This window comes from Neodiprion virginianus, chromosome 1 (genome assembly GCF_021901495.1).
Source record: "Neodiprion virginianus isolate iyNeoVirg1 chromosome 1, iyNeoVirg1.1, whole genome shotgun sequence".
NCBI lineage: Eukaryota > Metazoa > Arthropoda > Insecta > Hymenoptera > Diprionidae > Neodiprion > Neodiprion virginianus.
In genome coordinates, this window is record NC_060877.1 from 1,975,374 (window position 1) to 2,003,092 (window position 27,719).

General features: G+C 47.7%; 1 protein-coding gene across 4 annotated transcripts in view; it reads right to left on the bottom strand.

Moving 5' to 3' along the window:
* LOC124310058 (uncharacterized) overlaps positions 1–27,719 on the bottom strand; it is a 151,375-nt gene that overhangs the window by 2,754 nt on the left and 120,902 nt on the right. For 3 of the 4 annotated variants that reach the window (XM_046773614.1, XM_046773603.1, XM_046773624.1), the window contains 8 exons: positions 3,984–7,604; positions 3,581–3,895; positions 3,358–3,427; positions 2,842–3,254; positions 742–2,736; positions 541–663; positions 281–447; positions 3–217 (listed from right to left, as the gene is read on the bottom strand). In XM_046773614.1, coding sequence (XP_046629570.1) covers positions 3–217; positions 281–447; positions 541–663; positions 742–2,736; positions 2,842–3,254; positions 3,358–3,427; positions 3,581–3,895; positions 3,984–7,583 — 6,898 coding nt within the window. In that variant the 5' untranslated portion in view covers positions 7,584–7,604. Of the gene's footprint in view, positions 1–2; positions 218–280; positions 448–540; positions 664–741; positions 2,737–2,841; positions 3,255–3,357; positions 3,428–3,580; positions 3,896–3,983; positions 7,605–22,866; positions 22,872–27,719 lie in introns of those variants that run through there. The other variant, XM_046773634.1, reaches the window with a different exon arrangement.

Here is a 27,719-nt window from a genome sequence, read left to right on the forward strand (position 1 = left end):
ACCAAAAATTGATGACGGACCTGCGAAACTCCATGGAGCAGCAGGACGTCCTTGTACGTCGTCTAGATGTTGTTCGAGGATCAAATATGCGTCTGTGTCCGAGGCCAGCATCAAGGGAGTCTGGCCAGCATAGGTAGCCAACAACGGATCAGCACCGTATGAAAGCAGCAATCTGACAAGTTCGGTTGCCCCATTCTCTGCAGCTTCGTGTAGTGGTCTAGAAGGGCAAAAGAATATCTCAGCTTTATGCAAAGTCTATTATTTCTCCTTTTGTGCTCACCTTATCCCCCCATTGGCGCTTTCGCTAACATTTGCCCCATAGGCAAGTAGAAGTTTAGCAATTTCTAGATGTCCTTTCGAACATGCCTCATGGAGGGGGGTGTATCCTGCATTATCCTTAGGGCTTGGTGGATTGTTCAACTTTTCCAAGCAATATGCTGCAACATCCTGAAAGGCATACTCAGAGTTATAACTCGTAGTTGGTAATACGATTACCATTTGTTTGCATGATTGTTTGATGCACAAGCATCTTGTGCTTACCGTATATCCAAGCCTTGCAGCTCGATGAAGGATGGTTTCACCCACGCCTTTCTTGATGACCCATGTTCTAATTTCCGTTTGTATATCAGCGACGGATTCGGGACTTGGACGAGGCATAGTTTGCTGGAAAAATTGATTTGTTGAAGAATCGGACTTGAGAAATAAGTAGCCAAAATGCATTGATTATGTTTTTATACTCACTCGTTTCCTATCCTTGGATGTAACGTCGTCTTTTTTCAATGGTTTCTTTTTCTTTCGCATGTAATCAAATCCAGAACGAAATTTTCGTCGGCCAGTACGTAATTTCAGCCTCTTTTTACTCGGTACCCCAATTTCGTCGGCATTCTCCGGTTCGACTTCGGGTCCGTTGCTCTCGGTTTCCTGCATTTCACTTGTCTCGTCCAACTCTTGTTTCGTTTCATCTTCTTTCTGGATTTTCTCCTTCTTTATATGCTGGAACTTCTTTTTAGCCAAAGATTTCAATAGGTTGTTACGTTTCTTAGGATTTAATAGATGTAGCTTGGAATTCATTAGTGCTTTGTTACTCCTCAATATTCCAGCACTTTTAAGACGAGACACGACTTTTTGCTTCAGCGTTCGTGACTTTCCTGGCTTGGATTCTTGCGTTTCATTTTGCGAATCGTCATCGTCTTGCGAAGTGTCTCCGTGATTTTGCATCGGCGGCGCAGACGCTGGTCTATCCTCCCCGAAGACTGCTCTAATCGTTGCCTGTTTCTTCAAAACCCGAGTCTCTGTTCTCGTTCGGCTCTTCAAAACGAACGTCGAAAATTCATTGGGCAGAGTGTGATTATTCTTAAAAGCATCTCTAAAGTTATTAACAGTCTGTTTACGAAAGTATCCCAAAAGACAGGAGTTCGTCACTTTTATTGGTTTCGGTGACTTGTTACTTTTGACAGGGGTCTTGCCTTTCATCTTTTGCGTCGTTGCTAGGTCGTTCGATAAAAGAGGCGCCAAACTCGGCGTGGCAAGCAGCTCTGGCTCGTTCCTACCTTTTGGAAGAATCTTAGGGCATTTGATCAACTTTTCCTTGGCCCTTCGTTTCTGCTCTTTTTTACTAGTACCAACTTTCTGGGCGAGAAGGTCGATGATGGAATTATTTTCCAATCGAGTTTGTCGGGTCGATTTCGTTGGACACGACATTGTCGTTGAAGAAGTTGCTTCTTCATCGTCGATTTTGCTCTCCAGTCCAGCAAGACTGAAACTACAGTTTGACTCCAAGTCGCTGTCTGATATTCTTATTCGTTCGTTATCGGTGCTTTCCATCGATACAGAGAGTGCCGGTGATCCCGGATCGAGATCCGGAAGTGAAGTTGACAACCTATGAAACCTGGACGGCTTCGAAACGGTTATTAACCTGGTTGGCATTCTTAGCGATTTTTTATAAACGTAAACCTCATCCTCCCAACCCGGTCTGAAGTCGCTACCATCGCCGAACAATGGTTTCGGTTTACCTTTTTGCGACACACTGCCCTTTGCCGGTGACGACTTTCCCTCCTTATCCTTTGGGGCCTTGTGCGGCGTCGTATCTCGCGAGCGCAACTTCATGCCTTCAGTTTCCGCATTCGCACTCGAGCGTTTTCTGGCACGTAATCTATCGGCTACCGAAGAACCATGGCCGAATTCAGCGCTTGCTTCACTCTCTTCGCTCGAGCTTTCGCTGCCGCTAGATGAGATAAGTTTTATCCTACTACCACGACGAGATCTCTTCTTCCTTCCGACGATCTCTTCTTCCCCGTCACTCTCGATCTTCGTAGAATTCTTTCGCGCCGCTCTTTGAATTAGTGGCAACTCGTCCGAATCTCGTTCCACGATTTTTTCAACCTTCTCCGTTTTAATATCTGATTCGTCGGGTTCAGTCTTGATTTCCAAATTTTCGAGGCAGTCGTTCTCGGTTTTCACCTCGATCACCTCCTCTTTGATCTTCACAGTTTCGCTTGGCACATCTGGTACCTCTTGCTTAATGTCTTCAGGCTTCACTTCGAGCCTAGGCGCCGATTCCGCGTCCGAATTTAGCGCGGAATCAGTTTCTAGCTTTGTCGCCGAACCCGAACCGGACTCTCCCTTCTTCCGTCTGCCACGTTTTTTCGTTGTGACATCGCCACTTCGTAGCTGTTCCATAAACTTATCACAGGTTGTCGACCAGAACGAATCTGGTTCGATGATTTTGTCATTTTCCTGAAAAACCAAAAAACACATCACATCATCAAGTCACCGTCACATCAATGCCATCGGTTTAATCAACAACATCCCTAAAATTTTACACAGAGAATCGACTCGTACCTTGAGTTCTATCTTCACTAAGTCAGACGACGAAGCCATTCTCATGCACATCGCGTTGTTGAGCGGTACGGGTGGCTGGACCTTCGACAGTTGCCTTCTGTCCCTTCGCATTTCTTCCAGCGTCTGTCTCTCCAAAACCGGCATTTCACCCTCGGAGTCACTCTCTCTGAAGTCAAACACCGAGGTCTCTGATGAGCTTCGGAATCCGCTAGCTCTCGGTGGTACGACCGAAGCTTTGGTTGGGGTTGGCGCCGGAGCTGGAATAGTTGCCGCAACAGGTAAATCCTCGTCGGTCCTTGAGAACAACCGCCTTCGGGGTGGAAGACTAGCCACCTGTTCGCGAGTGAGCTTGGGAGGGCTTCCCCCAGAAGAACCGGACTGGGGCGTTGATGTGGAAGCTCCATTTTCAATGTCTTCAATATCGAAAAGAAAAAAAGAAAACAATTTATTCAGTAGCCATGACAATTGAGTGAACAAATGCACTCCGTCATATCATTGGTTATTACGGAAAATTACCTTTCGGTGTTGCCGAGATCTCCTGGGATGACGCCACCGTCGGTTTAGCGCCAAACTGGCCGGCTGACACCTGGTGACATTTTAATTACAATAAAACGTAATCGTTCATGCGTAGAAAGATTGGCCTCAAGCGTAGAGGAATACTATTGAAAATATTTGGACGGCTAGAAACGAGGACGTAAACGATTGAATATCAAACCGAGCCGGTGTATTATCAACGCACCTGCTTCAATTCAGCTTTAGTTCGTATTCGGGCTGCCAATATAGCCGCTAATCCATCGTCCTTGTCACGATGAATCTGGTTTTCGATACCTCTCGTCATCGAGTTGGCCTCTTTACCAGGTATAGTGGCGGATGAGTTAACCCTGGTGCCGTACAGACTGTGAGAGGGTTCCTGGATAATCGAGTCGACCGCCCTTGGCACGTGAAATTTGTAGTGAGGTGGAGTGGTGCTGTTCCTTTCGAGAAGACTAGCAGCGGTGAAGGGGGAGAGATTATGTCTTCCAATGTTGGTTTTGGGCTCGACTGGTGTGACGACCTGTTGCGGTAAAGAATAAGAAAGAACGGTAAGTATGAACAAGTAGCGAAACAAGTCAAATACAAGCTGAGATTCGTGAGAAACTTACCTTATTCTGAAAGCTTGGCTGATTGTAATTGGCGAGTATTGGTTGCTGGCTGTTGCTGAGCTGCTCCTCCCGCTGTTGTTTATTTTCCAAACTGTTCCTGAGGAGGCTGAGTACCCGTTTCTTGTCGGTCCCCGCGTTGCTGGGCTGTTCCGCGTTCGGTCCAGAATTAGGAACATGAGAACCAGGTACTCGGTAGCTTGCATGCTGTCCCTGACCGTGTCGGTAACCCGCGGAATACAAATTCTGGTGCCCCGAGGACTGAGGGATATGTGAGTGTCCGGTGACTCTTGGGGTTCCACCCTGATTTCCGTAGACGGCGGGTGAGGCTGGAGCAAAGGAGCCCCTGGCAGCGCCCTTGATTTCCGGATAATTCCTTTTATCACAGTAATTATACGCACTGTTGTTTTCGCGGCGTTGATCGTAGCCGGCGGGCACGACGGCGGAATTGACGCCATTGGAAACGGGTGCGTTCAAGCTCATCTCCTGACGCTGGCGTTCTTGAAGCGCATTGGACAGTCTTTGCTCTATTTGTTGGTCTATCGACTGCCGCCACTTTTCAACACGCGGTTGTTTGCTGAGCCCGGTATAGGGCGTCGGATCGGCCGCGGTCCTCTTGGTTGCCGGCTGTCTATCCCTGCCGTATGCTGACGGCTGAACATGAGCCATCTTGTTCCTGTCGACATGGTACTTGCTAAGATCGGACGTATACTCCTGGTGACGTATCGCGTTACAGCCGGGTTCCATCACCGGAGCGTACCTGGGGCGTGCCACGTTCCCGACGCGATAGGGTGGGTTCTTTTCGTACGGCAACGAGGACGGGGCAGCGGGAGCTTTCTTGAAGGTCGCTATATTGGGCAGAGGGGCAACCGCCGGTGGATTAACACGCGGCGATGGCGCGTATATATGTGAGCTGCTCCTGCGAAGCGAGTTGCTCTCATGCGCCGGGTGGTGGAGGGGCGTCGAGCTGAAGTTCGGTAAGAAATCGACTTTCGGCGCGCGGACAGTTTGCAGAGGAGTGGAAGCCCTGACCCCGGAAGCAGGGCTTCGGGAATGTCCGAAGCTCCGCCCGTCGTATACCGGATACGCGGCACCCGGAGGCACGAGTACGGTCCTCCCGGCGTTTCTCGACGAAGCGGCGTTGGAGCTGCTGACGATTTTGTCCCCGCTGCAGGAGGCCTCCGGGTCATCCTGGGCCGTGGAGTCCGCGGGGGTCTTGATCGTTCTGAGCGAGAGATCCAACGGCGACTCTCGTTTTCTGTTCGACGTCGGCGCCCCGTTGGTCTGAAGCGTGCTGGGACTCAAAGGGGGAGGGACGGACTGGCTGACGACTGTGGACGTTGGGTAGGCTGTCGACGCGCTCGGGTAATCCTTGTAGGCGTAATTCTCCTGAGGTTGGTGCGGCGTCGAGGGATACGGGTTGACAGACCGACCCCCAGACCGGCTCGGGTAGCCAGGATTGACGATGGTCGACGACATCGGCGTCGGGACGGTCGGTCTGTTGGAAATTGGCGCACCGTTCGACGTCACGGTGGTGCTGGTCGCGTTGCTGCCGTGATGACTGGGCGCCATGGTTGTGGCGTACCTCGGATAGACCCCGGGCTGTCCACCGACCCTGCTGTACATGGAACTTGCCGAGGTGACGACGTTCCCGTTGGCATGCTGGTTGTTCACGGCGACCGGATAGTCGGACAACCTCGCCGGATTCGGCGTTAAACCGGTCGTCGAGGAATTCTTCGTAATCGAAGACTGGGGTCGCTGTTGCTGCCTGTGCATCGGTTGGGCCTTCGACAAGGCTTCGCGCGAGTTTCTGTCGTAATGATAGGACAGGGTGGCGATCGGTGGGAGATTGTGAGTATTCGAGGTCCGCTGAACCGATACCGGTGTCTGGTAGGACTGAACCCCGTACGGCCGTTCAGCCTCCGGGCAATTCCTTCTTCCAGCATCTTGGACTCCGTTGTAGGCGATCGACTTGCCATGAGCACCGTACTGGCCGCCGGGGTTGGCCGTCGAAGGCGCTGAAACCGGAGGAACCGCGTAGGACTGAGACCGATTGCTCTGCGAGTAGTAACCGGAGGTTGAGTTCTTCGGCTGGAGCTGGGAATGGTAGCCGGACAACTGTGGCTGAGCGTAGCCGGCAGCTGTCGACGGATAAGAACTCGGCTGCTGATAGTGCTGGGAGCTCGATGACGAGTACGAGTGCGGAGTAGACTGTGCGGGGGCTTGGGGAGGCGGGGGATAGGTCGGTGACCGAGGCTGAAAGGTACTGGAGTTATTAGTAGGGTGGGGCGAAGGGGGGTGGTAGGAAGTTGCCTCGTGAGGCGAGGGCGAGTGGTAGACCGAGTTCGGGGGTGGCATGTGGGGAGACACCCGGGGACAATAGCCGGTGGAACCGGCGGCGTTACCGGCGCCAACAACGTGATGCTGAAGGGGCGAGGGATTGACTCGGGCGGGATTCTGGGGTGACGGAATGTGCTGCGGAAGGTTATGGGGCGAAGGAATGTGCGTATGAGCATTGTTTCCGTGAACGGCGACCTGATGAGCCGCCGGATTACCAGCGGCAGACGACGAGGCCGCGGAACCTGGCTGCTGCAGCTGATGCCGCTGCTGCTGCTGATTTGAGGTAGGAATAACCGCGTTTCGCACGGTGTAGCCCTGCGCGGCGGCGTGCTGCTGGTGAGCGCCGTTCGCCTGCACCGAATTCGGATAGCCCGAGCCGTGGCCCCGCAGTGCCGGACTCCGAAGGTCCCGGGATTCGTGAACGTGACTTTGGGCTCCGGGTCCCGGTGGTAAGGCGCAACTCTGCTCGGCCGGACTCGAACGGGTCACGGACTGCTGGACGACACCGGAGCTCGGAACCGCGTTGGCAGACTGGTAAGTCGAGCTCTGGGTCATCGGCAGTGGCGTGCTCTTCGTGATTTCGGGGTGATGATATCGCGGGTAGTACTGCGTCCTCGGCGCCACCATCGCTGGACTCGGAGGGGCCCGTTCGACGGCCTGATAGGACGAATGCGCCGGCAGCATATCGGCGGCCGTCGAGTAAGGCGTTCTAGATACGGTGTTGAGCTGCTGATAAACGGGCGGCGTTGAGCAGGCCTTCGGAGGTTGTAACTGGTGCAGCTGGGCCGGCGATGAGGAGGAGGGGGAGGAGGAGTGCGCGGCGGCGTGATCGTAGGCCTGCTTGCTGGCTGGCTGCATCTCGGTTAGGGACCCGGCGGGGGCCTCGAGACTGACGCACGTTCCGTCCGTCGGCCTGGTGTCGGGAACTTCGACGCGGGTCGGCTGCGGCGGGTAAGGTTCGACGGGTCCGTGTGGGTTCCAGTAAGAGTTGCCCACCTGGCTCGCGTCCTGCCTGTCCTCAGGCCCCCGCGAACCGAGTTCGACCCGCTGCTGGGCCCCGGGGGCCTCGCGCGAAACAGCCGCGATGGTGCTGGATGAGGTCGGCCCGGAAACCGAGGCCGTGACATCGCCATGACCGTACGAAGAGGAGGTCGATGTTGCGATGTTCTCCGTCGACGATGTCGTGCCTGCTGTACTAGGTACGGGAAGTCCCTGGAAGTACTGGCGAGCCCCCTCCAACACGTTAGTGAAGCTCACATCCATGTCCCGCCGACTGCTGCTAATCTGGAAAAGACCAACGAAGGGAAGTTGCGGTTAGTCGACCAGTAAGGCGAGCGCGGCGCGGTTTACCGCTAACCCGCTCCGCGTGCTCGGTGCACGGCTCTCTATCCCTTCCATCCCGAACCCCCCCCCCCCCCTCCCCCCTTGCCACTTATTATTTCTTTTTCTTTCCTTCCTTTAGTCGCTATTTACAGCCGCCTCCCACCGTTGCGTTGGACGAACTGCGGACCCTCGACAATGAACTTACCGCGTCCCGGGTATCAGGCTGTTCTTGGTATACAGGTACCCGTGCATATCTCGCAATCTCGTAGGTTCGAGACGACGGCGATGAAAGGTTCGTTAAGTCGAGAATGCAATCTGGGTGTCGGACGAAATTATTACAACCAAGGATCAACGGGAACCCGCCATTGGGGGGGGGAGGAGGAGGAGGAGGAGGAGGAGGAGGAGGAGGAGGAGGAGGAGGAGGAGGAGGAGGAGGAGGAGGAGGAGGAGGAGGAGGAGGAGGAGGAGGAGGAGGAGGAGGAGGAGGAGGAGGAGGAGGAGGAGGAGGAGGAGGAGGAGGAGGAGGAGGAGGAGGAGGAGGAGGAGGAGGAGGAGGAGGAGGAGGAGGAGGAGGAGGAGGAGGAGGAGGAGGAGGAGGAGGAGGAGGAGGAGGAGGAGGAGGAGGAGGAGGAGGAGGAGGAGGAGGAGGAGGAGGAGGAGGAGGAGGAGGAGGAGGAGGAGGAGGAGGAGGAGGAGGAGGAGGAGGAGGAGGAGGAGGAGGAGGAGGAGGAGGAGGAGGAGGAGGAGGAGGAGGAGGAGGAGGCATAAAGCTACGGTGTATTAATCTTCATTGTCTTCTATCTGTTCATCCGCCCGACGCAAGACACGCAAGCGCGTTGCTCAGCATCTCTCTACAGATCTATCTACGGTTATATTCTTCTTCTTCTTTTACTCTGACGGTTAATGCGGTCCGAGGAGATGGAATCGCTCGAGGACCACGCGGTGCTAATACCTGGTAAGCCTGATCGAATCAATGAAATCGTAACCTGAACTCATGTACAAAAAGGTGCGAGTCGCGAAAGATAGAGCGAGAGAGACGTATATAAAGAGGGAGTTGGAGTGATTCGAGTAATCCACCAGCCTCCGCATCGCATTGTCGCAAGAATCGTTGCGTGATTCTCATCTCTTCTTTTCAACCCGAAGGCGCCTTTCGCAATGTGTTATTATATTTCACGTGTATAAATCCCTTCCCCTCCCCGACCTTGTAACAGTTGAAAATCTTGAATAAGAAAGAAACGGTACGATAATGTGGTTAGCCTAACCTATTTTACGTACCGGCGATTTCTTTACCCTTGATAAAGCACGCCAACAACTGAGAAATCACCAGCGTAACGCAAATCCGGAGATGAAATGAATGAGAAAAACAAAAAAAAAAAAGAAAAAAAAATATATGTACGTTTCAAGGTACATTTGTACACTACACTTTACGGAGTAGAGAAATGTAATATTCGGATGAACGTCACATCAAATTTCAATGTATTGTTCAAGTACGCGTGGAAGTAATATAATCAACTATCGTCTGCGGCGTATTGAATCTACATAAGTAATCAGTTAATCGAAGAATGCCGCATACTAATGAAATTAGGCCAGTCATAAAAACCCGCAGCACAAGGTGATCCGACAAGTTTTAATTAGTTTTGACTGGAACTTATATAAAGACAGGGTGAAATCTGTTTTACGACTTGACCTTTTGTTCGCGTTATTAGATGAACTGAAAATTTCCAAGCGATTAAACGTCGAGAGCGGTGGCGGCGGCGGCAATGGTGGGTGGTTGAAGTAAGCAGAAAAGTTTTCGCTCAAATTCCGTCGCGTGCTTGTACTAATTGTACCCTGAAGCAACTGTGTCATGGTGGTGGCAGACGGAGGACGGTTAACCCGCTATGAAAAGCCAACTAGGTTAATGTGTGGCGATTTGTAACATAAATTCGTATGCTTCATTGGGTAAGGGAGACGTGGCTGTGGGTATCGAATGGTCGGTTTGTCGGAAAACTGTAAACAAGCTACGCGGAAACCATACGAAGGAAGACCTGCACGAGTGCGGAGAAAGAGAGGAAAGCGGGGGAGAATAACTCCTCGGATAAACGGAACCCCGTGACCTCTAAGAGACTCTCTTCTCTCCGCTCTACGCCAATGCTAGCGCGAGAATCAATATCGCTCTCTCACAGTCCCGGGGTAGGAAATGGTGAGAGGAGGCACGTCCAAGAAAAGGACAGGGTATGGTTCCTTCTTCCATTCCACTCGTGTCCTCGACGCATGCTGTTCGGAACGCCCCCAATTGCACCCTAAATTTATTATTCCCGGTGTTTGAGAACCAAATAGCAAGGGGGCGACGACGCGAATTATATCGTCCTCCGTCCTTTCTCGCAAAGTAAAAAAAACGAGCATCGTTTCCGGATTCAGCGAAGAATATATCACCACCCCCTTTTAATTGAGATAACCAACGAATCGGATCGGAGAAGATCGTTGCACAAAGGTCAGGTTTCCTCTGGTACCAGAGACGTCAGCTGTGAATTGGTTTCACGCCTGATAGAGAAGGCCGTGATGAGAAGAGGAAGTGATTGAAGCAAAGAGGAGACGAGCACGAGAATGCAAACTCGATAAACAAAGTCTGCCAACGAAAGCGCGGCGGCGAGCTTTGCATCTTCCTCCGCTTCTCCCATTTCTCACCGCCTCGTTTCCATTAGCCTTATTGGGCCGGACAGTGACTTGTCGTTTAAGCTCCAGACGCGTAGCAGCTTTTCCGCAAGTCCGAGTCACTAGAAACTCACTTTCGTACCAGCTGAAACTTTCGAACGACGAATCATCGGCCAAGAACGCTGCTTTTCTGGTCGCCGGATTGAGCCAATTGTTCTAGTGGCATTTGGCGTGCCCGCTCTTTTCAAAATTCTTACAACACTGGAGCTGGATTAGGACGCTTAACTCAACGAGGCGCCAAATTACGAAATTCTGAACAATGTTACTCGGACTAATTTATTAGCTAAGCGAAGCATTGGAAGCTCCTTAAGTATGTCACAAAGGCGATTCTGTGACATGTGTGGTCGAGTCATAACTGACAAGGTGGAACCCGACGAATTTCCCGGTAACAAAGTCGTTAATTACAACCGCGGCTGGAATGTGTGACATTGATATCGTGAGAGTTAGCCTAGCTATCAGTCTTCTCTGGTTTCTTAACTTTGGTCTTTGACCTCATCCTGCCGGTTCTCGTCGCCCGCTGCTCGCCGTGCACGGATTGCCATAAATTAAATACCTCGAAACAACAAGAGAACGCTTTAATCTCAACCAGTTATGGCACTCTGCCCGAAGGCATAATGGGTACTTTCTAACTTCCAAAATTCCTGACGTGAGTGTCTGCGTACATAAGGATCCGAAAAGTAACAGTTTGGTGCAAAGCTGCGGAGCAATTGAAGGGAAAAGTGAATCGAAAGAAAGAAAAAAAAATACTGACGATAAACACCACGAATTCTATTACGAATGCGGTACAACGATTGCTGAGAGTGAATTAACAGCCTTGTAACTGAAATAAAGAACCGGTCACGCTGCTCAAGTGTTCTTGAATTCACAATTGTGAAGCTTTCAGTTTTCCATCTTACACCCACCGTCCATTCCTAGACCACAACGCACTTCCGTGAAAGTTTATACTGCTAGTTCTATGCTCTGGCAATCAAATGCACGCTGCTGTGACGCTACGCATCCCGGGTTTACAACGAATTTGTAGACGTATATTCTACCTTCGGATCGGTAAACGAAGTCAACGATCGTCCTGACACACCGTTCTTCCGAGTTTAGCGATTCTCCCATCCTGTAGCGACTTGGTTTAGTGCAGTTTGGGTTTACTTTAGTTTCTCGTACTCCGAATGATTTTCTTGCCACAGTTCTTGCTCTAGCAATATCCGTGACGACAGGTTATGCGCAACAAACTGATATCTCTGAGTTTGCGAAATGCCTCTAGTGCAAGAATAGAAATATGGAATTACCATCACGTCATTTCGCACCATTGGCGTTGTCGTTGGTATACTTAGACCATCTACCCATCGGTGTTTTTCCACATCCGCAGGGCCCACGACAAAGCTTTAGAATTTTTCTCCTACGCTCTTTGGGAATTGAACACTGAACTGGATTGCCCCGGCTTAATTAAGGAAATTGTTATTGAAGGAGATTACATTTTATCTCCACTTCGCTAACGCCTTGTCCCACGGATAACAATTAAAACCATTTTCCATTCTGGATTAACCAAGGGCTGACCCCACCCCAGTAACTCCTTTGCCACTTATTCACTTGGAGTACCAGCAGCAGCAGCAGCAGATGAAATTATAATGAGGAAGAAATTCAAATCGCTTCAATTCGTAATGAAAATTTTCTTGGATACCGAAAACTCTCGTTCCTAACCGAGTGGAATTTATTATTCAGAGACGAAGGAGTTCGGCGGACGGCTTTACAACAATTTAGAGCACCTTTCAAATTGCTCCTCATTTCCAAATGAATTATGCGAGACGCGTTGTTTCCCATATCCAACAGTGATATTTTCGTGTCTTTATTATTACCAACTGGAACTTGACGTTCTACGACACGCGAATCGTATATCTATACTCAACGTCTTTCCACACTTTGATTTGGCAAGTTTTTACGATCCGGATTGTATATCAATCGAGGCGAACCTCGCGAGGCGTAAACAAAATAAAGCGCCACAGACCGCACACAGCAAAAACCCTGGAACAACCTTTCATTGGAAGTAACGCGTTTGCCATACCCATTCAGGCGGATGAAAATGTTTCGACGCTAGCGGCAGGGGAGTCGATGGGAAATTCGCACGTGTGGAAAGCGTGTGCGGGAGTAAAGGTACGTACACGCGTAGCTGTTTAAGGGTGAAATACGGGTTAGCCGGAAAATTTCGCCAAATTTTCAGTCGACGATTTCAACAATTCGTCGAATTTCGAACTTGAACGAAAGGTGCTCGTTTTTCTACAAATTATCCGAGGGTTTTTGTTACGCGTCGTTTTTGCAGAGACGAGAAAACGGATCGCGGGTTACGAGCTACATGGATTGGGGCAGAAATATATGTGGAAGTGGGAAGTTTAGGAGGATGATGAAGACGATGAGAAAAGGGTGGGAGATGGGTAGATAATGACAGATGAGAAATGACACCATCTGCCCCTCGTATTTCTCCCACGTTCACCGCTCTACGAATCCGAACGAATGAATAGAATCGATTCTAATAATTCACTCGGCACGCGCGCATACATGTAGCCGTAGTATATCAGCCTATATACCCAATATACATTGAACCGCGTGTGGGTCGCTCATATGCGCCATGTATGTACATACACCTAAAACCCAAGTCGGTGGTTGTACAATGTACGTACATACATGCATCACGCATGCCAACGACGAGGAAAAATACCCGGTGGAATGTCAACAATTCTTTTCAATCTTATCTAGCGTTACCTTTCGTACACGTAGACCTGGACGTGCATACGTGTATTTAGCCCACACATCACCGAAGTACGTTATTCTGCTGATAAAAGTGTCGAGTCAAGACGCAATTAGACGTCGAGGGTAAGCAGAGGCTGTATTTGAAAATGTGTCACAGCGGTTTTTTCACCCTCAAACGAAATACGCTTACAGTACATTTGAGACATGAATCTAGTCGAGGGAAACTGCTGATATCGTTCCAACTGTGGGCTTGAAACATACACGGTACAATAACGCAAGGTAGCGGTAATTTCTGATCCCCAAGTGCAATAGCGGCAGTCTAGGGATTCCGTCAACCGCGACGACGGAGGTGCTTTTTGCCTCTTAATTGGTCGAGTTGGTAATTCGCGCGCCTCGTAGCTCGAGCAGAAGGCTAACCTGGAACACTTGGTTAGCGTCTGAGGGCCGTTTTCTGAGGTGGAGGAGAGAAGAAGGCAAAGGAACGAGCGTCGACGGAGGTTAAGAGCCACGCGGGGCTCGCCCGATCCTTTTATTTAATTTCATACGGGACCCGACCAGCCCCGTTCCAACCATTTTCACGACCCCGGCGGCAGCGGACGTCCACCGACATCTTCGTCCGCTTTATCATGCCCTTGGAAGCCGATGGGAGAGCAGGGAAAACACTTCTCGGTACATTATGCGAGTTTTCCTTCCAACGAGTGGTTCAAACGCTGCGGAAACGCACAAAGAGGACTCCAAACTCTCTTTCACTCTCTCTCTCTCTCTTCCCCTTTGCCACTGCAAAACTCGCGTACATACCGTCGGCTATCCACGGGGTCGAGTCCCTTTTGGTTCCTCGGTATCGCGCGGCTCCGGGTCAACGACCCATCCGACCCTCCAGACACTGAAAAGTCGTCCTGAAAGCGACACAATTCGTTTCAGTGCCGGCTAGATACGTACAGGAATTAAACGAGCTCGGTTCCAAGACTCCGCTTCTTGGAAAATTAACCGCAAGATGAAACGGAAAATTGTCTCGGAACAATTGCAACTGCTTCCACGTATAAGTTTCTGGTTCAGCTACCTGGGACGATTCACAACTTGTGTCGGAGATGCAGATTTGCGGGAGTTGAATGGGTTGTATTCGGTGTGGGTGAAATAAAGTTCTGAAAAGGGGTTGCGAGCATGGAACGGACGTGGCGGAACGGTAAGTAGAGAGAAGGGCCGACAAACGACCCGACGGAGACAGAGGAGAACTAGAGTAAAGTGGGTCCCGAGCCCGGGTCCGGGATCCGAGTTTCCAGCTTAGCGTGTTTCCCCGATTCCCGTCGCGCGGCGGAACGCCGCTAAGTTATCTTAAATAAGATTAGACCCGCGAAAACAAGTGGCTGCTGGCTGCCTGGCTACGTTTGTAATTTAAAACTTGTTGAACTTTTTCCCTTTGCCCAACAAACAACGGCAGAGACCTCTCAAGAATTTTTGCCTCACAGTTTTCTTTCTCTCTTTATTACTACCTTTTTCCTCGCTTCGCAATGAATATTACGCGTTAAGAATAGGGTGGAATAAAAATTTCTGATTTATTCGCTCGCGCCGAGAGACGATAACGGCATCAAATTGGGGAGGAATTAATATTAATTAAGCGTTATTCTGTTATTCAATTTTCAACACGCGGGACAGGACGGCTGAGGTGCCACACGCAACTACGAGGTTGCCGATCTGCTACCAGGAAATAATTTTAATCAAGGTCGTTGTAACGTACGAACGATGATAAAGCTCTTTTTGCGCACCTCGTATCAACGCGTATAAACATTTATATCTGTATCCCAAGAACTCCTTGCCGAAGAAGTTCTACACGCCCATTGTGCGTGACGGACGATGAGAATGTGGAGAGGCAATCCTTCTATTGAGATGAAACAGCGCTCTTCGTAGCATAGGTCGTAGAGCGACGTAAGAATTTTTTCTTTTACCAAGACAATATTAAACGTTTACCGTACGATATACCTATCTGCAAAGATGCAATTGAAAATAATGAAGAAATCGGTGATGGAACCGAGGCTGGAAAACGTTCGGGTACTTAAGTACTTCGGCGAGATTATTCAATCGAAGAAGATTATTTTTCGTCACGAATAAATTCTTGCAGCTGTACCTATAGTACCTATAGTTCTACCTATAGTTATGTCGATTGAAAGTGTACATATCCATATAGATATGTTATTGACCGTTGTTGAGAACCGAAGAGTACGGCAGACAAGGATAAATATTTATATTCCTTCGGAATCCGAGAGGTTCAAAGAAACTTCTATTCGTAGAGCGGTAAGAAACTCTATTATTCTCGACAAAGTTTATCCTAGAGCTCAAAGTTTCCCTAGCTTCTTTTTCAGTCTTCGTCGTTCTCCAACTTTCTATCTTTTTCTTTTCTCTTTTTTATACGTCTCAGATTGAATTGAAACGGAAGATGCCTAATTTACCCCAATTTTGATTTCATCAAATGGCAGCAGCGTTTCTCTTTTGTGGTTTCTTTGTCTTTTCGGAATTTTGCAAAGTTTCATCGTTGAGTTCAATTTTCCGCCACCGTACCGTGTAATCGTTTCTTCCTAGCACTGACTGCAGCTTAGATATGATTACCCAATATTTACTGTTCCTTCAATTAGTTTTTACTATGTCAACACCTTAACGAGCAAATCAATGAGATTTCGTTCGAAACTTTTGGCGCGTTATTAGTAAAGGGTAAAATACAAAAAAAATTTAATACAGAACGATAAAATTCTTCACGGAACGTGTGCAAAGTCCGTACAAGCAACAGTTTTAGAATTTAACAGCTCGCGCGCATTTTTTCGGGTATTCCGAATGTTAAACGTGATCCCCGACATCCCGCAGGACAAATTAACGCTGGACAAGGACGAGGACGACGATTCAACTAGAACCGCTCCTCCGACGCCTGCGCTCTTTCTGGATTTAATTAAATATTTACACGCAGTTTAATCTTCCCTCGCTTCAGCCAGCTATCCCCGATCTCCTCTCCTCTCCTCTCTCCTCTCTCCTCTCTCCTCTCTCCTCTCCGCTCCTTTACGCCCGGAGGCCTGCTACCACGGTAGAAATAATCGGCGTCGTATTTGCATGAAGATAATGACCTGCATGCATTTGTTATGCAAACACGCGGCCTTGTTTTTCTCTTTGTTTTACTTTCACTTATTCGCTTCTCTTCCACCCCAACTTTACTGCCGCACATAACAGTATCGTCAGACCCGTCATCGCGTAGCCATAAGCTTTCCGAAATCTAACCACTTGCAATTAATTACATTTAATTTATATTTTTCGCGTGTACGAATTTTCTTTTTTTGTTTGCTTTTTGAAAATTTCTATACCTCCTCCCTCGACAATTCTCCGGAGGTAAAGGCAATGCAATATTTATTAGGAAAAATACACGCCGCGCCGGAAGGGTTCGGAATAAAAAAAAATGGAATAAGGGACGGGGAATATAAACAGGATCACATTTCACCCCTGCGTGTCTATTAGCAGCCTCGCCCGCCTGCTCGCAGCACGTTTTGCTCTTCCTTCGATCTGCCGAATTTTACTCTTCGGTCTGCGAGGTGGGTATAAAGGATAGATAGATAGACGAGGAGGGTGTTCATCATTTAAATTATGCCATCGAGCGTCGACTCAACTTGCGAAGAGCTAAGAATAATTACTTCCCGCGAGGGTATCGCGACGTTCAGAGAATGATTTCTACACTCGAAGTGAATTTACGCTACTCAATTGTTTAATTGTACATCAGCACTCGCTAAACAGATTTTCTCACCAAGCGATATTAGATTTATGCCTAGTGATATCGGAAATGTGGACGCACACTTTTTGGGTAATATTTTTTTTTTTCATACGAAGTTCTTCACGATTGAATCACAAACGGACGTGAGAAAAAGACGCAGAAGGGAGAAAAAAAAAGTTGTCAAAACTGTGTCGATCCTCTTCAAACCGTACGTATAGAGTTCAATTTTTCACTGCGGATTGATAATTTTTCAAACTCTCTCAGAGATTCGGACGGTACAATTGAGAGCGAATCAATTTCGCGAAAGTTCGTTTCAACAACAACCCGGTCTTGCCGAAGTTGCGACGGTGTTGGTGGTGTATATACCTACTGGTTGGATAACTTTGCGGGATTACCGTCAGGACGTGTTCGCCAGGTTGCCTCACTCACGCGGTGATTAAAACATTAATGGATATAGCAATTAGGCACAGTAGATTTAACTCCGAATCTAACAATCGCAACAAAACGTTTTCTTCTCCCGCGACTATATAGTAATTAGAAGAAGTGAGAAACATCTTGGGAGAAAATGGCGGTGTAATTTACCGGAATGAAAGTCGTTTAATAACGTATATCTTAGTCTTAATTTTGCACAAAAACAGAGATTCAAGCAAGAAAAGAAAACACACAACGACGAAACTCGCACCCTGAACGCAACACTACTTTCTTAAACTCATCGCTCATAAGCAAGGCAAGGTGGGGGAAAAATCTGGGTCAAGTCGCGGCCGTCTTATATACCGCACGTTAAATTTAATATTAATCCCAGCGCTAAGTAACGAGTCCGTTACTTGCCTTGGTTGTAAACTTACCGCGCATCGATTTACGATTTCACCATTTTTTTTTTTTTTTTGTTCTTCCCTTTTTGTTGTTGCGAAATAAACATTATTGTGCACATAAACGAGCCAAAGAAATTCGGTTATTCTTTCTATTTTTCGCCAGCAACGATTTTTGCGTCGACGGTAAATCTCTTCGGATCATGCGAGGGGGTACAATTTGCGAGATATAATTGATGGGGATCGATTCTGTGGCAGATTGACGATGCATGTTCAACCCGGCTCTGCGCTCTCGGCGTGTAGCTCACAGGAAAAAAAAAATAAGCGAAAAAGAAAAAAAATCAACGAATGAACCCACTCGGCCGTTAAATATCTCCGTTTGTGTTTTATGCCCCAAAACTGTCAGCGGCATTTACGTGTGTAAAATTGTCGTATAAAACGCGAGGTGTATATAGAATGATTGCTCTGTCGAAACCCTGTGCAAAACGTATGTAAAGTAATCCGTAAATGGTCAAAATTCGATTGCGGCAAAGTCGAAGACGAAAAGAAGTTGAGGATGAAAAAAAAAAAAAAAAACAAAGAAAAAATTAAAAAAGAAGCAGAAGAAGAGAAATGAGTGGGGAAAAATTGATCGATCGAGTATCACCGATAAATCCATCGGATCCCCCGCGTTCGCTGAACCGAAACGAACGAATCGAAGTGAATTGATTTTCTTCTCGGTGATGCGGGTAGCCCTCTCCAATTTTGCGTTCGCTTCATTTTTTGCCCGCCAGGAGTTACGTTGCCCCGTAACCGCCCCCCTTCGCCAAAACGAGAGGTCGAGAGGACGAGGGCGACGGACGTCGCGACGCCCGGGCGACGCAGCAGGGTGAGGTGAGAGGCCGTCGACCGACCTTGCGAACTCCGAGCCAGCAGACCAATCAGCCAGTCAGCCAGTCAGTCAACCACCCGCAAACCCTCAGACCTTTTTCGGGGGGATGAGGAACGGAACAAACACTCCTTCCCCTCCTCGAGGTCTAATGGGCCGAGTTTTTGATTGCGCGACAACTTTCACGTGCGAATTACGAGGCGAGCAGCTTCGCGATAAGTGGAACTTTTGCGTCAAGGGTGCGAATTCGGGGCGTGATCGCGTCACGGAGGCAATAATACGTTACACACGTTACACGCGAAACTGACTCATGACCGAAAATCTTCGTACACCGAGTATTCATTTTTATACCACTCTTTGCAGCGTTACTACTTTCAGAGTATAAAGAGAAATGTGTTCGTGTAAAACTCTAAATGAAAAACGAGAATAATACTTGCTGAAACGTATACGCGTAAAACAAAGGAAAGAGAGAAAGCGAAAAAAACATTACTCGTATTTTTCGAACGACGACGAAGACGAAAAATCGCTGTAGCCACCCCGAGTCCTTTGATCTTTTCGTTTCATTCGTTTTGAACCCGCGAAATTTGCTCGGTGACGTTGGAGCGATAATGCGTAAAAATCAAAGCGATATTCCGGGACGACTGCGACAACCGGGGAATTGCGGACGCGAGGCCTGTCGCCCGTTTCGATCAAAGATTGCCCGAGTTCAACGGCGACATCGTTTTGGGAAATAAAAAACTAATAAACCATACGCAAAGGACGAGAGCGCGATACGCGAGTTGAACGCCGCTGGAGTCACACCTCCGTGTAATCTGGAATTATGTGGCGAGTGGCGGGTAGTCCTGTGAGCCGGGAGAATCTAATCTCAGTGCCAAATTCTGGGGGCAGAGTTGCGTTATCGACCGCGGTGGCTATACGGAGCGTCTGTATTTGGTAGCCGGAGGAGGACAGCTACGATACGCTCGGAATGTCGGATCGGTGAATTCCTTCGCGTAGAGACAACGGGACACCCGCGGGACGAAGGGGGGAGGGAGAGAGAGAGAGGGATGGATTGAGATTAATGCGAGACGATCCGGATCGAGAGAGGGAGAAACGAAAGATGTGGGAAAAGGAAATCGAACAAGGTTCTCCGCCATTCCCGGATTACCTCCCCAAAAATTTGTCGGGATTCAATTCGACCAAGGGACTCCGGGAACGAGTCTACAAAGTCGAGAACTTCGAGAGGCATGAAGAGAAGCGCTAAATGGCGACTGGAAGTTCGTTTTTATTTTACATCAAATACGGTAACACAGGCCCGCGGTCTTTGCTTCAGGTGTGTATTATGCATCGTGTGTGCCACGTGTTTTGTATTATTCCGTGTGTCGAATCCGCGGTAGTTGGAGATAGGTCAGGTTTTGATATTCTTTCCCCGTTTCGAGTTCACGTCTCTTCGTCATCGCCCTAAGGTAAGCGTACCATTTATATTGACGACACGTTGAGACCCAATTATTGACCCTTTCACTTTCCAAAATTATAAATCGACGGCACTGATTGCGGATCTCTCGATGACGGCCCCGAAAGCGGGCTTGTATCGATGTGCAGTTGCAGTGACGTCTCGTGCAGAGAATAACATACGAGTGATACCTAATCGCCGGACAATTCATGCCCGTGTGTGGAGGCGTTAATTTTAATATCGTAAATTAATGCAACTTGATAAACCGGCCCGTAATATAATTAATTGGAACAATGCGTTACGCGGGAGGACGAGGGCGAGTCGGTGGGTGACGAAGAGGGCGAAGGCAAAGGCGAAGGCGAACGGTTGAGGGGTTGAGGGAATACCAAGTTTAGACGAGGGGTGAAGTTACTAACGACGGCTTTTGTGCAAGCGTTAGAACCGCCCCCTGTTCGAGGGTCGTAGCCGAGAGCGAAGGATTAAGCGAGTGGGTAGTATATACGCGTACCAATGTGCGCAAAATTCTCTCAACCTTTGTGTACGCATACGCGCGTATGCGCCCATAAATATCCCATACACGGTAACCCGAAGCTAAAGACTTGGGTTTTCGTTGCGAGGAGCACGGAGCAAATTACGACCGATGAAAAAAGGAACGAGGAATTTCATACACCGAGTAAGTAAATCGATTTCTCTATAGAATTCATCATCGAAAGCGATACTTGACTAAATGTACGATAAATTATTTAACTCGTCATTTTGTTTGTAGAAGGAAGTTGCGCAAACACGGGCAGCGAAGCTTTTTCGGTCTCGGAAAAAATTGACACGACCAAAGCCACGGGGGCTTACGGATGATCGAATAATTTTTGATTGTGTACAGCGGGGTTGGAGAGAGAATTAAATGGATGGATCCAATAACATGAATTTTATACAACTCCACACATTTTTCTTCTTTGCCCTCCCGGTGACGCGCGGTGTTTCAGTTTCTGTATACGTACTGTAGGAATAAAACCTGACACTCAAATGTTTAATCAAATTTCCCTCCTCCTGCCGCTCTGCCGCACGTTTCGCACGCACTCGTTTGTCTCAATTTTCAACGAACGTTTCAAACACTGTTCATTTCCAACTACAAATTCATGTACATGCAACTGAATTTTTCATTTTTTCTTCTTTATTTATTTATTTTTTTTTTTTTACTTTAAAAGATATTTTTCACGTTCTCTATCAAATTCGTCAAAATCTAATAAACAAATATCCCCGTACAGCTAGTTGTTGGTTTTTTTTTTATTCTAGGTCAATTCATTTGCGCTTACACGCAGTTAGCTACGTGGCATTAAAATATGCGCGAAACAAAATTACCAATGGTGACTAAACAACAGAAAAAAGAAAAAAAATTAAATTGTTCAACTAAACAAAATGAAACAGCCAACGGTTCAGACACTTAATCGGTTCCAGGCTAACGATAAGAATAAAACCAACGGGATTTCCCTGTTTTTGCTCGCGATTACTGAGCGAAGATGTTAAATAGGTAAAAAATCATCGAAGTCCGAACCTCGATTGCTCGATGTTTCGATGATAAACATTTTTATTCCCGATTGCGAGTCATGCTCGTTCATCCTGGCAATACCTTTCTATCGTATAAACATAAGTCTCTTGTAAATCACATCTGCCGCAGGTAGCAATGAAATACATACAAGTACAATAATGGCTGTATATACTTTATTACACTGGAAGTAGGCAGGCAACTTGTACCTTGTATTTATGCCTTACACACCGGGGTTTTTATCACTCGAGTATCTCGTCTTGTTATCTCACCGAAGGAAGCGAGCTAATCTCGAAGTAAATTTAAGGCAAGAAATGACCCTGTAAAAGTTTCTCATTACAGCTCAATTAGCGAGTTTCGTGTATTGCCGTTTTATACGCTACGTATAGTCCGGAGTCTCAAAATCAAACCATCTGCACCAAGTTAAGGAATCGCGATATGACACGAATTCCACTGCGCACACACACGCACATGGAGATGATGATGATGCTACAATTTATAAGCGCGAGGAGCGACGTCGATTCGAGGAATCCTTTTGGCAAGGCAAAGTCAAAGGCAAGGCAACTTTCCCGCGTTAATTAACAAAGTCTGGACTACGAGCGGTGAACAGCGTCGACGAAGAACACGCGATTAAAAGCTGTGTCGAACTCCGTAGAGTTTCATCGAACTGCACGGAAAGTCTTTCCGAGAATAGAATAGATGTTACATGTACGTATATGTCTGGGACGTGTATTCGTATGTCTAGGTTGGCTCACGTTGTTAACCGCGTATACACAAGTTCGCTTTCTCCTCCGCCTCCTCCTCCACCATCTCGTCTTGAAAAAATTCAGAGGTGGAGATTTCGGAGTCGTCTCCTCTCTACCTGAGATCAAAACCGGAAATACCTACCCGCGGCACGAGATGAAAGACGTGTACATTTTTCTCCTTTTTTCTCACCTGAAACCAAAAAGGAAAGAACGATTCTTTACAATTCGTTACATTGGTGTGTATATATATATATATATCAATGTGGATTGTTATAATATTCATTTCGCAACAAAACTGTAATACCGTGCAAAGATTTGTGATGAATTTAAAACCTGGGAATGATATATAAATACCTCCATTCCGGTAAATAATACAACGCGGCGGGGGGCAAGCGAAATTATTCCGCAGTCTAAAGCACGAGCCGGCTCGTTTCACGGTGAGTAAAAGTTTTCTGTATAATAGGAGAGGAGGTGAAGAAGAGGAGCGAGTGAAAAACGGTAAAGAAAACACTGAGGCTGAATTCTACAACGCAAACGATAAGTCATAACGGAATTAGGAATAACGAGCTTTTAAAGTCAACAGAGGAGGAACAGAGGTTGGCTTGCTGGTAGATACGGTATATAATCTACTTGTTGGAAAACGTTGCAAAGTATACACGGAAGAGCATGAAAGCCGACATTAATATCATTCTATATATACATATTTTTCACCACTCTCTGGGTTTTATCTGCCTTTTTTCCCTCTCTTTATATATCTCTCTCTCTCTCCCGTTTTCTGCCATTTTTTACTTAAAATCGCAGAGAGGGGAAGTGAGAGACGGAAACAAGGTTACCCGTTTACAAAACATTCCCACGCAGCAGTGACGGTAATCGAAAATGTCCTTATAAGACTTGTTCCACATAGTCCTGGAGTGGTTTATTGAATTAATCATAAGAATTGATATTTCATGACAGTGTCGTAAGTGAAACAAAATGGTTCAGAGTAGTTTGACGATAAAATAACCGAGGCGAGCTGATTTATAATGTCGATATGTGCAAGGGTAGGTATGCTTGATAATAACGCCGTGTGACTGTTTGAATAAACTGTGTTATGAATTCGATGAATATTTGTGAATAAATTTCTTCCCCGAAGACTTGCGATTATTACGGTCGTAAATTCATTGGTTTCTGCACTTTGTCACTAACCCTTTCGACCCTGTCTGCCACAATGCGAACAAACTACCAACGAACACCGTTGGATGAATTTTTGCTACACGCATCCAAGCACAAGGTTTGGACAAGGAATAAAAATCCTCAATATCGATTTCAGGCTAACGTTGCCTGCAAGTCTGATGAAATTTGGAACGAAAATTTTTTCCTGAATTCCAAAGTGGCGACAATTATTACGTGAAAATAATCGCCGACGAAACAACCAAACTCATTACCGGCGAAGGAATGATGGAACGAACGGCGGTCCTCGAGGGATTATGAGAAACTTAGGGTGCTCGCATCGCGTCTCAAAGGCTCTAAAATTTGAACAGAGGTAAACGAAGCGGCAATCCTGGTTAGCCCGACTCAATCTCCGACTTCAATAACTCCAAGTCACAATTCCGAGGCGTGTGAATTAGTTCACGGGTAATTTTACGTCAGCTTGAATTACAACCGTATTACGCCGAGTGCGTGCTGCATCATCATCGCGGGTTGGTGGTGATGAAAATGCAAGGGAGAGAGAGAGAGAGAGAGAGAGAGAGAGTGAGAGAGAAAGTGATAACTGGCGCTAATTATCTTCCATCCTCCGTTCGCTGAAAATCGGAACCGTCAAGCACCAGTCGAGTGGTGATCGATCATTGGACGCGTAGCATCAACAAGAATCAGATATGAAGGACGAAAATTGTTCGTGACCCGATTGACGAGCGTCGAGACGCTCGAGATGCATCCGGCGTTGTCCCAGGTCAGAGATGAGTTGATCCGATTTACGGCCACCGGATACCGGAGACAAGAGACAGTCGACGTCGAGGTGCGTTATTAGATTAGGTACACCTGGTATTAGCATGTCATGCATATTCCATCAGCACGAGCCGCGAGGAGGCGGGAATCGTATTGCGCCTTGGTTACGTATCTCCGACCGTCTGCACGGATCGGTGTGACATTGCCTTACGGTACTGCGGACTCTGCGTATCCTCTTACCTTGGCACTTCGGAAGCCACTGCTGACCTTAACCGCCTCGCGTGGCAGTCGTTCGAGGTGTGAAGGACAAACGCGGAGTGTAAGAAACCGAGCGAAGGAGAGAACCGCGCCCAGCTGTCGTAAAAAAGGCAATCGTCGTTAAAGACTGTGCAGCGATATGACCGATAGATTAGCTCCCTGTAGCGACGAATCGATTCCTTCTCACGTTCAATTTCTTCACCCCTAACCCCATTTCCGACAAAATATATGCCTACCTGTTAAACGCGCGGAAACATTACCCAGATGGAGAGGAAAAAAAAAGAAATAAAAAACAAAAAAGAACAGGGAGTGTAGTTTATGGATCAACTACATTCCGTGCAGGTTCACCCCAGGGATCATTTCTTCTTCCGTAAAACCAACCACCCCCACGTATCAGAATACCTACTTCGTTGTTTCTCGCGAAATAAAACGAAGAAAAAGAAAAGTGTAAAAGAGGATGAGTACCGAAACGATGATTTACCGAGCGACATCACTGTCGTACAAAATTATGCAAACGTTAAGGTTTCCAGACTGCGGCCTCTCCTCAAGCGGTTTAGATTAATACCGTTGTCCGAAAACGACCCACCGACCTGCAGAGCTGCAAAAAGGTCACGGGCAAGAGACGAACGTAAGGTTTGAAAGTAACTTGTGTCGCGGCGATGAAAAAAAAAAAAAAAAAAAAAAAACGAAAATTGAAGAACGGAAGATGACTAAGTTAGTAATAACGTAGGGATGAGTTTAAGGTAGATAGGTGGTTATTTGGGAAAAAAAATTTTTTTACGATCGGACGGAGACTAAGAAGGAGGAAAGAATATCCGAGAAAGCGTAGGGCGGAGGAAAGAAAACAGAGAGATGAACGACAGAGCGGGGAAAGGGGGATAGAGAGGCATCCATCTCGTTAAGAAGGAGTGACGCCAGGTTAGACGCGAGGGTGACAAAAACTCAGCTGATATTATTTTCAGATCGATACCTTCAGCCGACGGCAGCTAGCCGTCGAGAGAAGAGAAGAGAAGAGAAGAGGAGAGCGACGAATGATAGGGAGATGGAGAGATTACGGAAGGAAACAGAGAGCGCGAGGGAATGGGGTGAGGAGTAAAAGTGGAGTGAAAATACATCCGCTCTGTTTCGTGACGACGACGACGACGATCGGGGCAACGTTTCGAACCGTTTCGCGGGGAAAGATACGAGCCCAACGAAAACCATTCACGAAACATCCGTCACCTGTGCGTATGTAGACGAAATTGGAATAAAATTATCATCCCTCCCCAGCAACGACGATGAGACAAACGGAAGTGGGAGGATTCCCCTCGAAATCCTCGCAACTTGGCACACCGTTCAGCTTAACCCGCTTCCAAGTTCCGGTCGGCTTTGAGTTTGATGCTGTTTTGTAGCGGCGTTCGGTCCAACTAGTCTGGATACACGCCGATACGATATCTTGTCGCGAACAAAGCGGGGGAAGCCCGGAGAAACAAGTTTTCTTCTCACTCCCTCTATCTCTTCATCTCCCTTTCCGTCTATAGTCGCTCGACCTTGACTCTTTGGGAACAAAATTCAAGGTCGATCCGCGGTTCGCATCCAGCCGGGCGATCCGATTACCGAAGTTGACGATGATGACGATCATGAGGCTCCTGTGACTTTTTTCACAAAGCTCAGTCCTGAGTTCGAGCCCGAAGCGAGGTGGGAAGACCTTGAACACGTCGTGCCTCCACTCGAGCGTTCAAACATTGAAGAATACACCGTTCGTTACTCCGGATGCAATTACTCCCGGGTCGCGTACGTGTTTCCCTGCGACTGAAATCCAACGCCCTGTTTTCAATCTCCGGAGAGCTTTGAGCTACATACTTGCAGGAAACGGTGAATATGTGTTAAAACAAATTCCCGCTACCGGCTAAAAGCGAAACACATTTCTGGAGTCCCCCTCCTCCCCCCTTCCCCCCTTTTTTACACAAGTAGAAAAGGTCACGATTTACGAGGCCGTAAAGCGAAACGGAATCACTCGTCGCTGCTTTTTAGACACCAAACGTACCTCCTCATCCTCCTCGCTGCAACTCGGTTCAATTAGCACGCGGACACTCGTACGAATTGCCAGTCAAGCCTTGGTTTGCTGATTTGCAATTTTTTACCCTGCTTCCCGAGTGCTTTTCTCTTACTATTTTTCTCTGCCTCTTTCATTTGGAGATTTATCATTACAGCGATCGCGTTCCGATTCTAAGCCGACTTGTTACAGGCGGTGATAATAAATTTAACGAGGCACGCAGTCACCCCTTGTTCCTTTCGTCGATCAACGGCTCGCCCTCGCGCCAGGCGCGTGTCATTTTCATCGTGATTGGTTTTTCCCCCTCCTGCAGCTAGCTCGGAGTGCGGGGTAAAACCACCGAGCCTCGGTGGTGGAGCGTTCTATTTGTAAAATTTATGAATTTCCGACTATCCGGGCTGCGTTCAAAGGTCGCCCAGGTATACCTGTATACGCAGCATCGAACTTGGTCAGGAATTATTGGAAATCGTAACCTCACTCGTGATTTCATAACGTAATAGCAGACGCTTTCTGCACCGGTGTAAGGCAATGTAGGAAATTGGCCTTACGATTGCCTCGCTGTACGACTCGGACGTCAAATCGCTTTGCAACTCTTGCTCTTGAGCTACAAAGGTATATATACGCGAGTATCAGAGAGGTCACGGTCGGATTATCCCTCGCTGCGATTTCCGTTCACGGTCACGAGAAAAAGCAACCTCAAATCTGAATACTTCGGCTCCGAATCGATGAATCGCTGTGAAAGTTGAGGTGAAAATCCGTCCTCGGGAATCCCAGACTTTTTCCAACACGATGTTTCGAACGTCTATCCAACGCATGGCGGATTCTCGCTTTCCAACATAAATGCGGAGCTCTGCAACGAGGTTAAATTAATGCAAACGTGATTGAAGCCAGCTGAGTACGGACGTCAAGTTACGCTGCACGTTTGTACGGATAGCGACAAGATAGGAACAAGTTTTGTAAGCCGACGAAAGCCGAGCGTGCTTAGCCTACTTTTTTCTTTGACGACTTCGATTCTTGCCCGTCAGCTTTAATGGTTTAAAGCTTTATTATACTTTACTTCAGCCGTTGTATATTTTCTTCGCGGTGTATATGCCATGCAGCTATATCTATACGTTTGTACGAGCGTCGTAGTCGACAAAGAAGAAGAAGAAGAAAAACGACGAGACCGTTCTCCATCCGCTGCCCGTTAATTACTCTACTCAGACTCTCTGCGGAATTTTTATCCGATTAACTTTCCTCGAAACGCGACTCGTGATTCCTCGTGCACAGTTTCACTTCGGCTGGGTAATA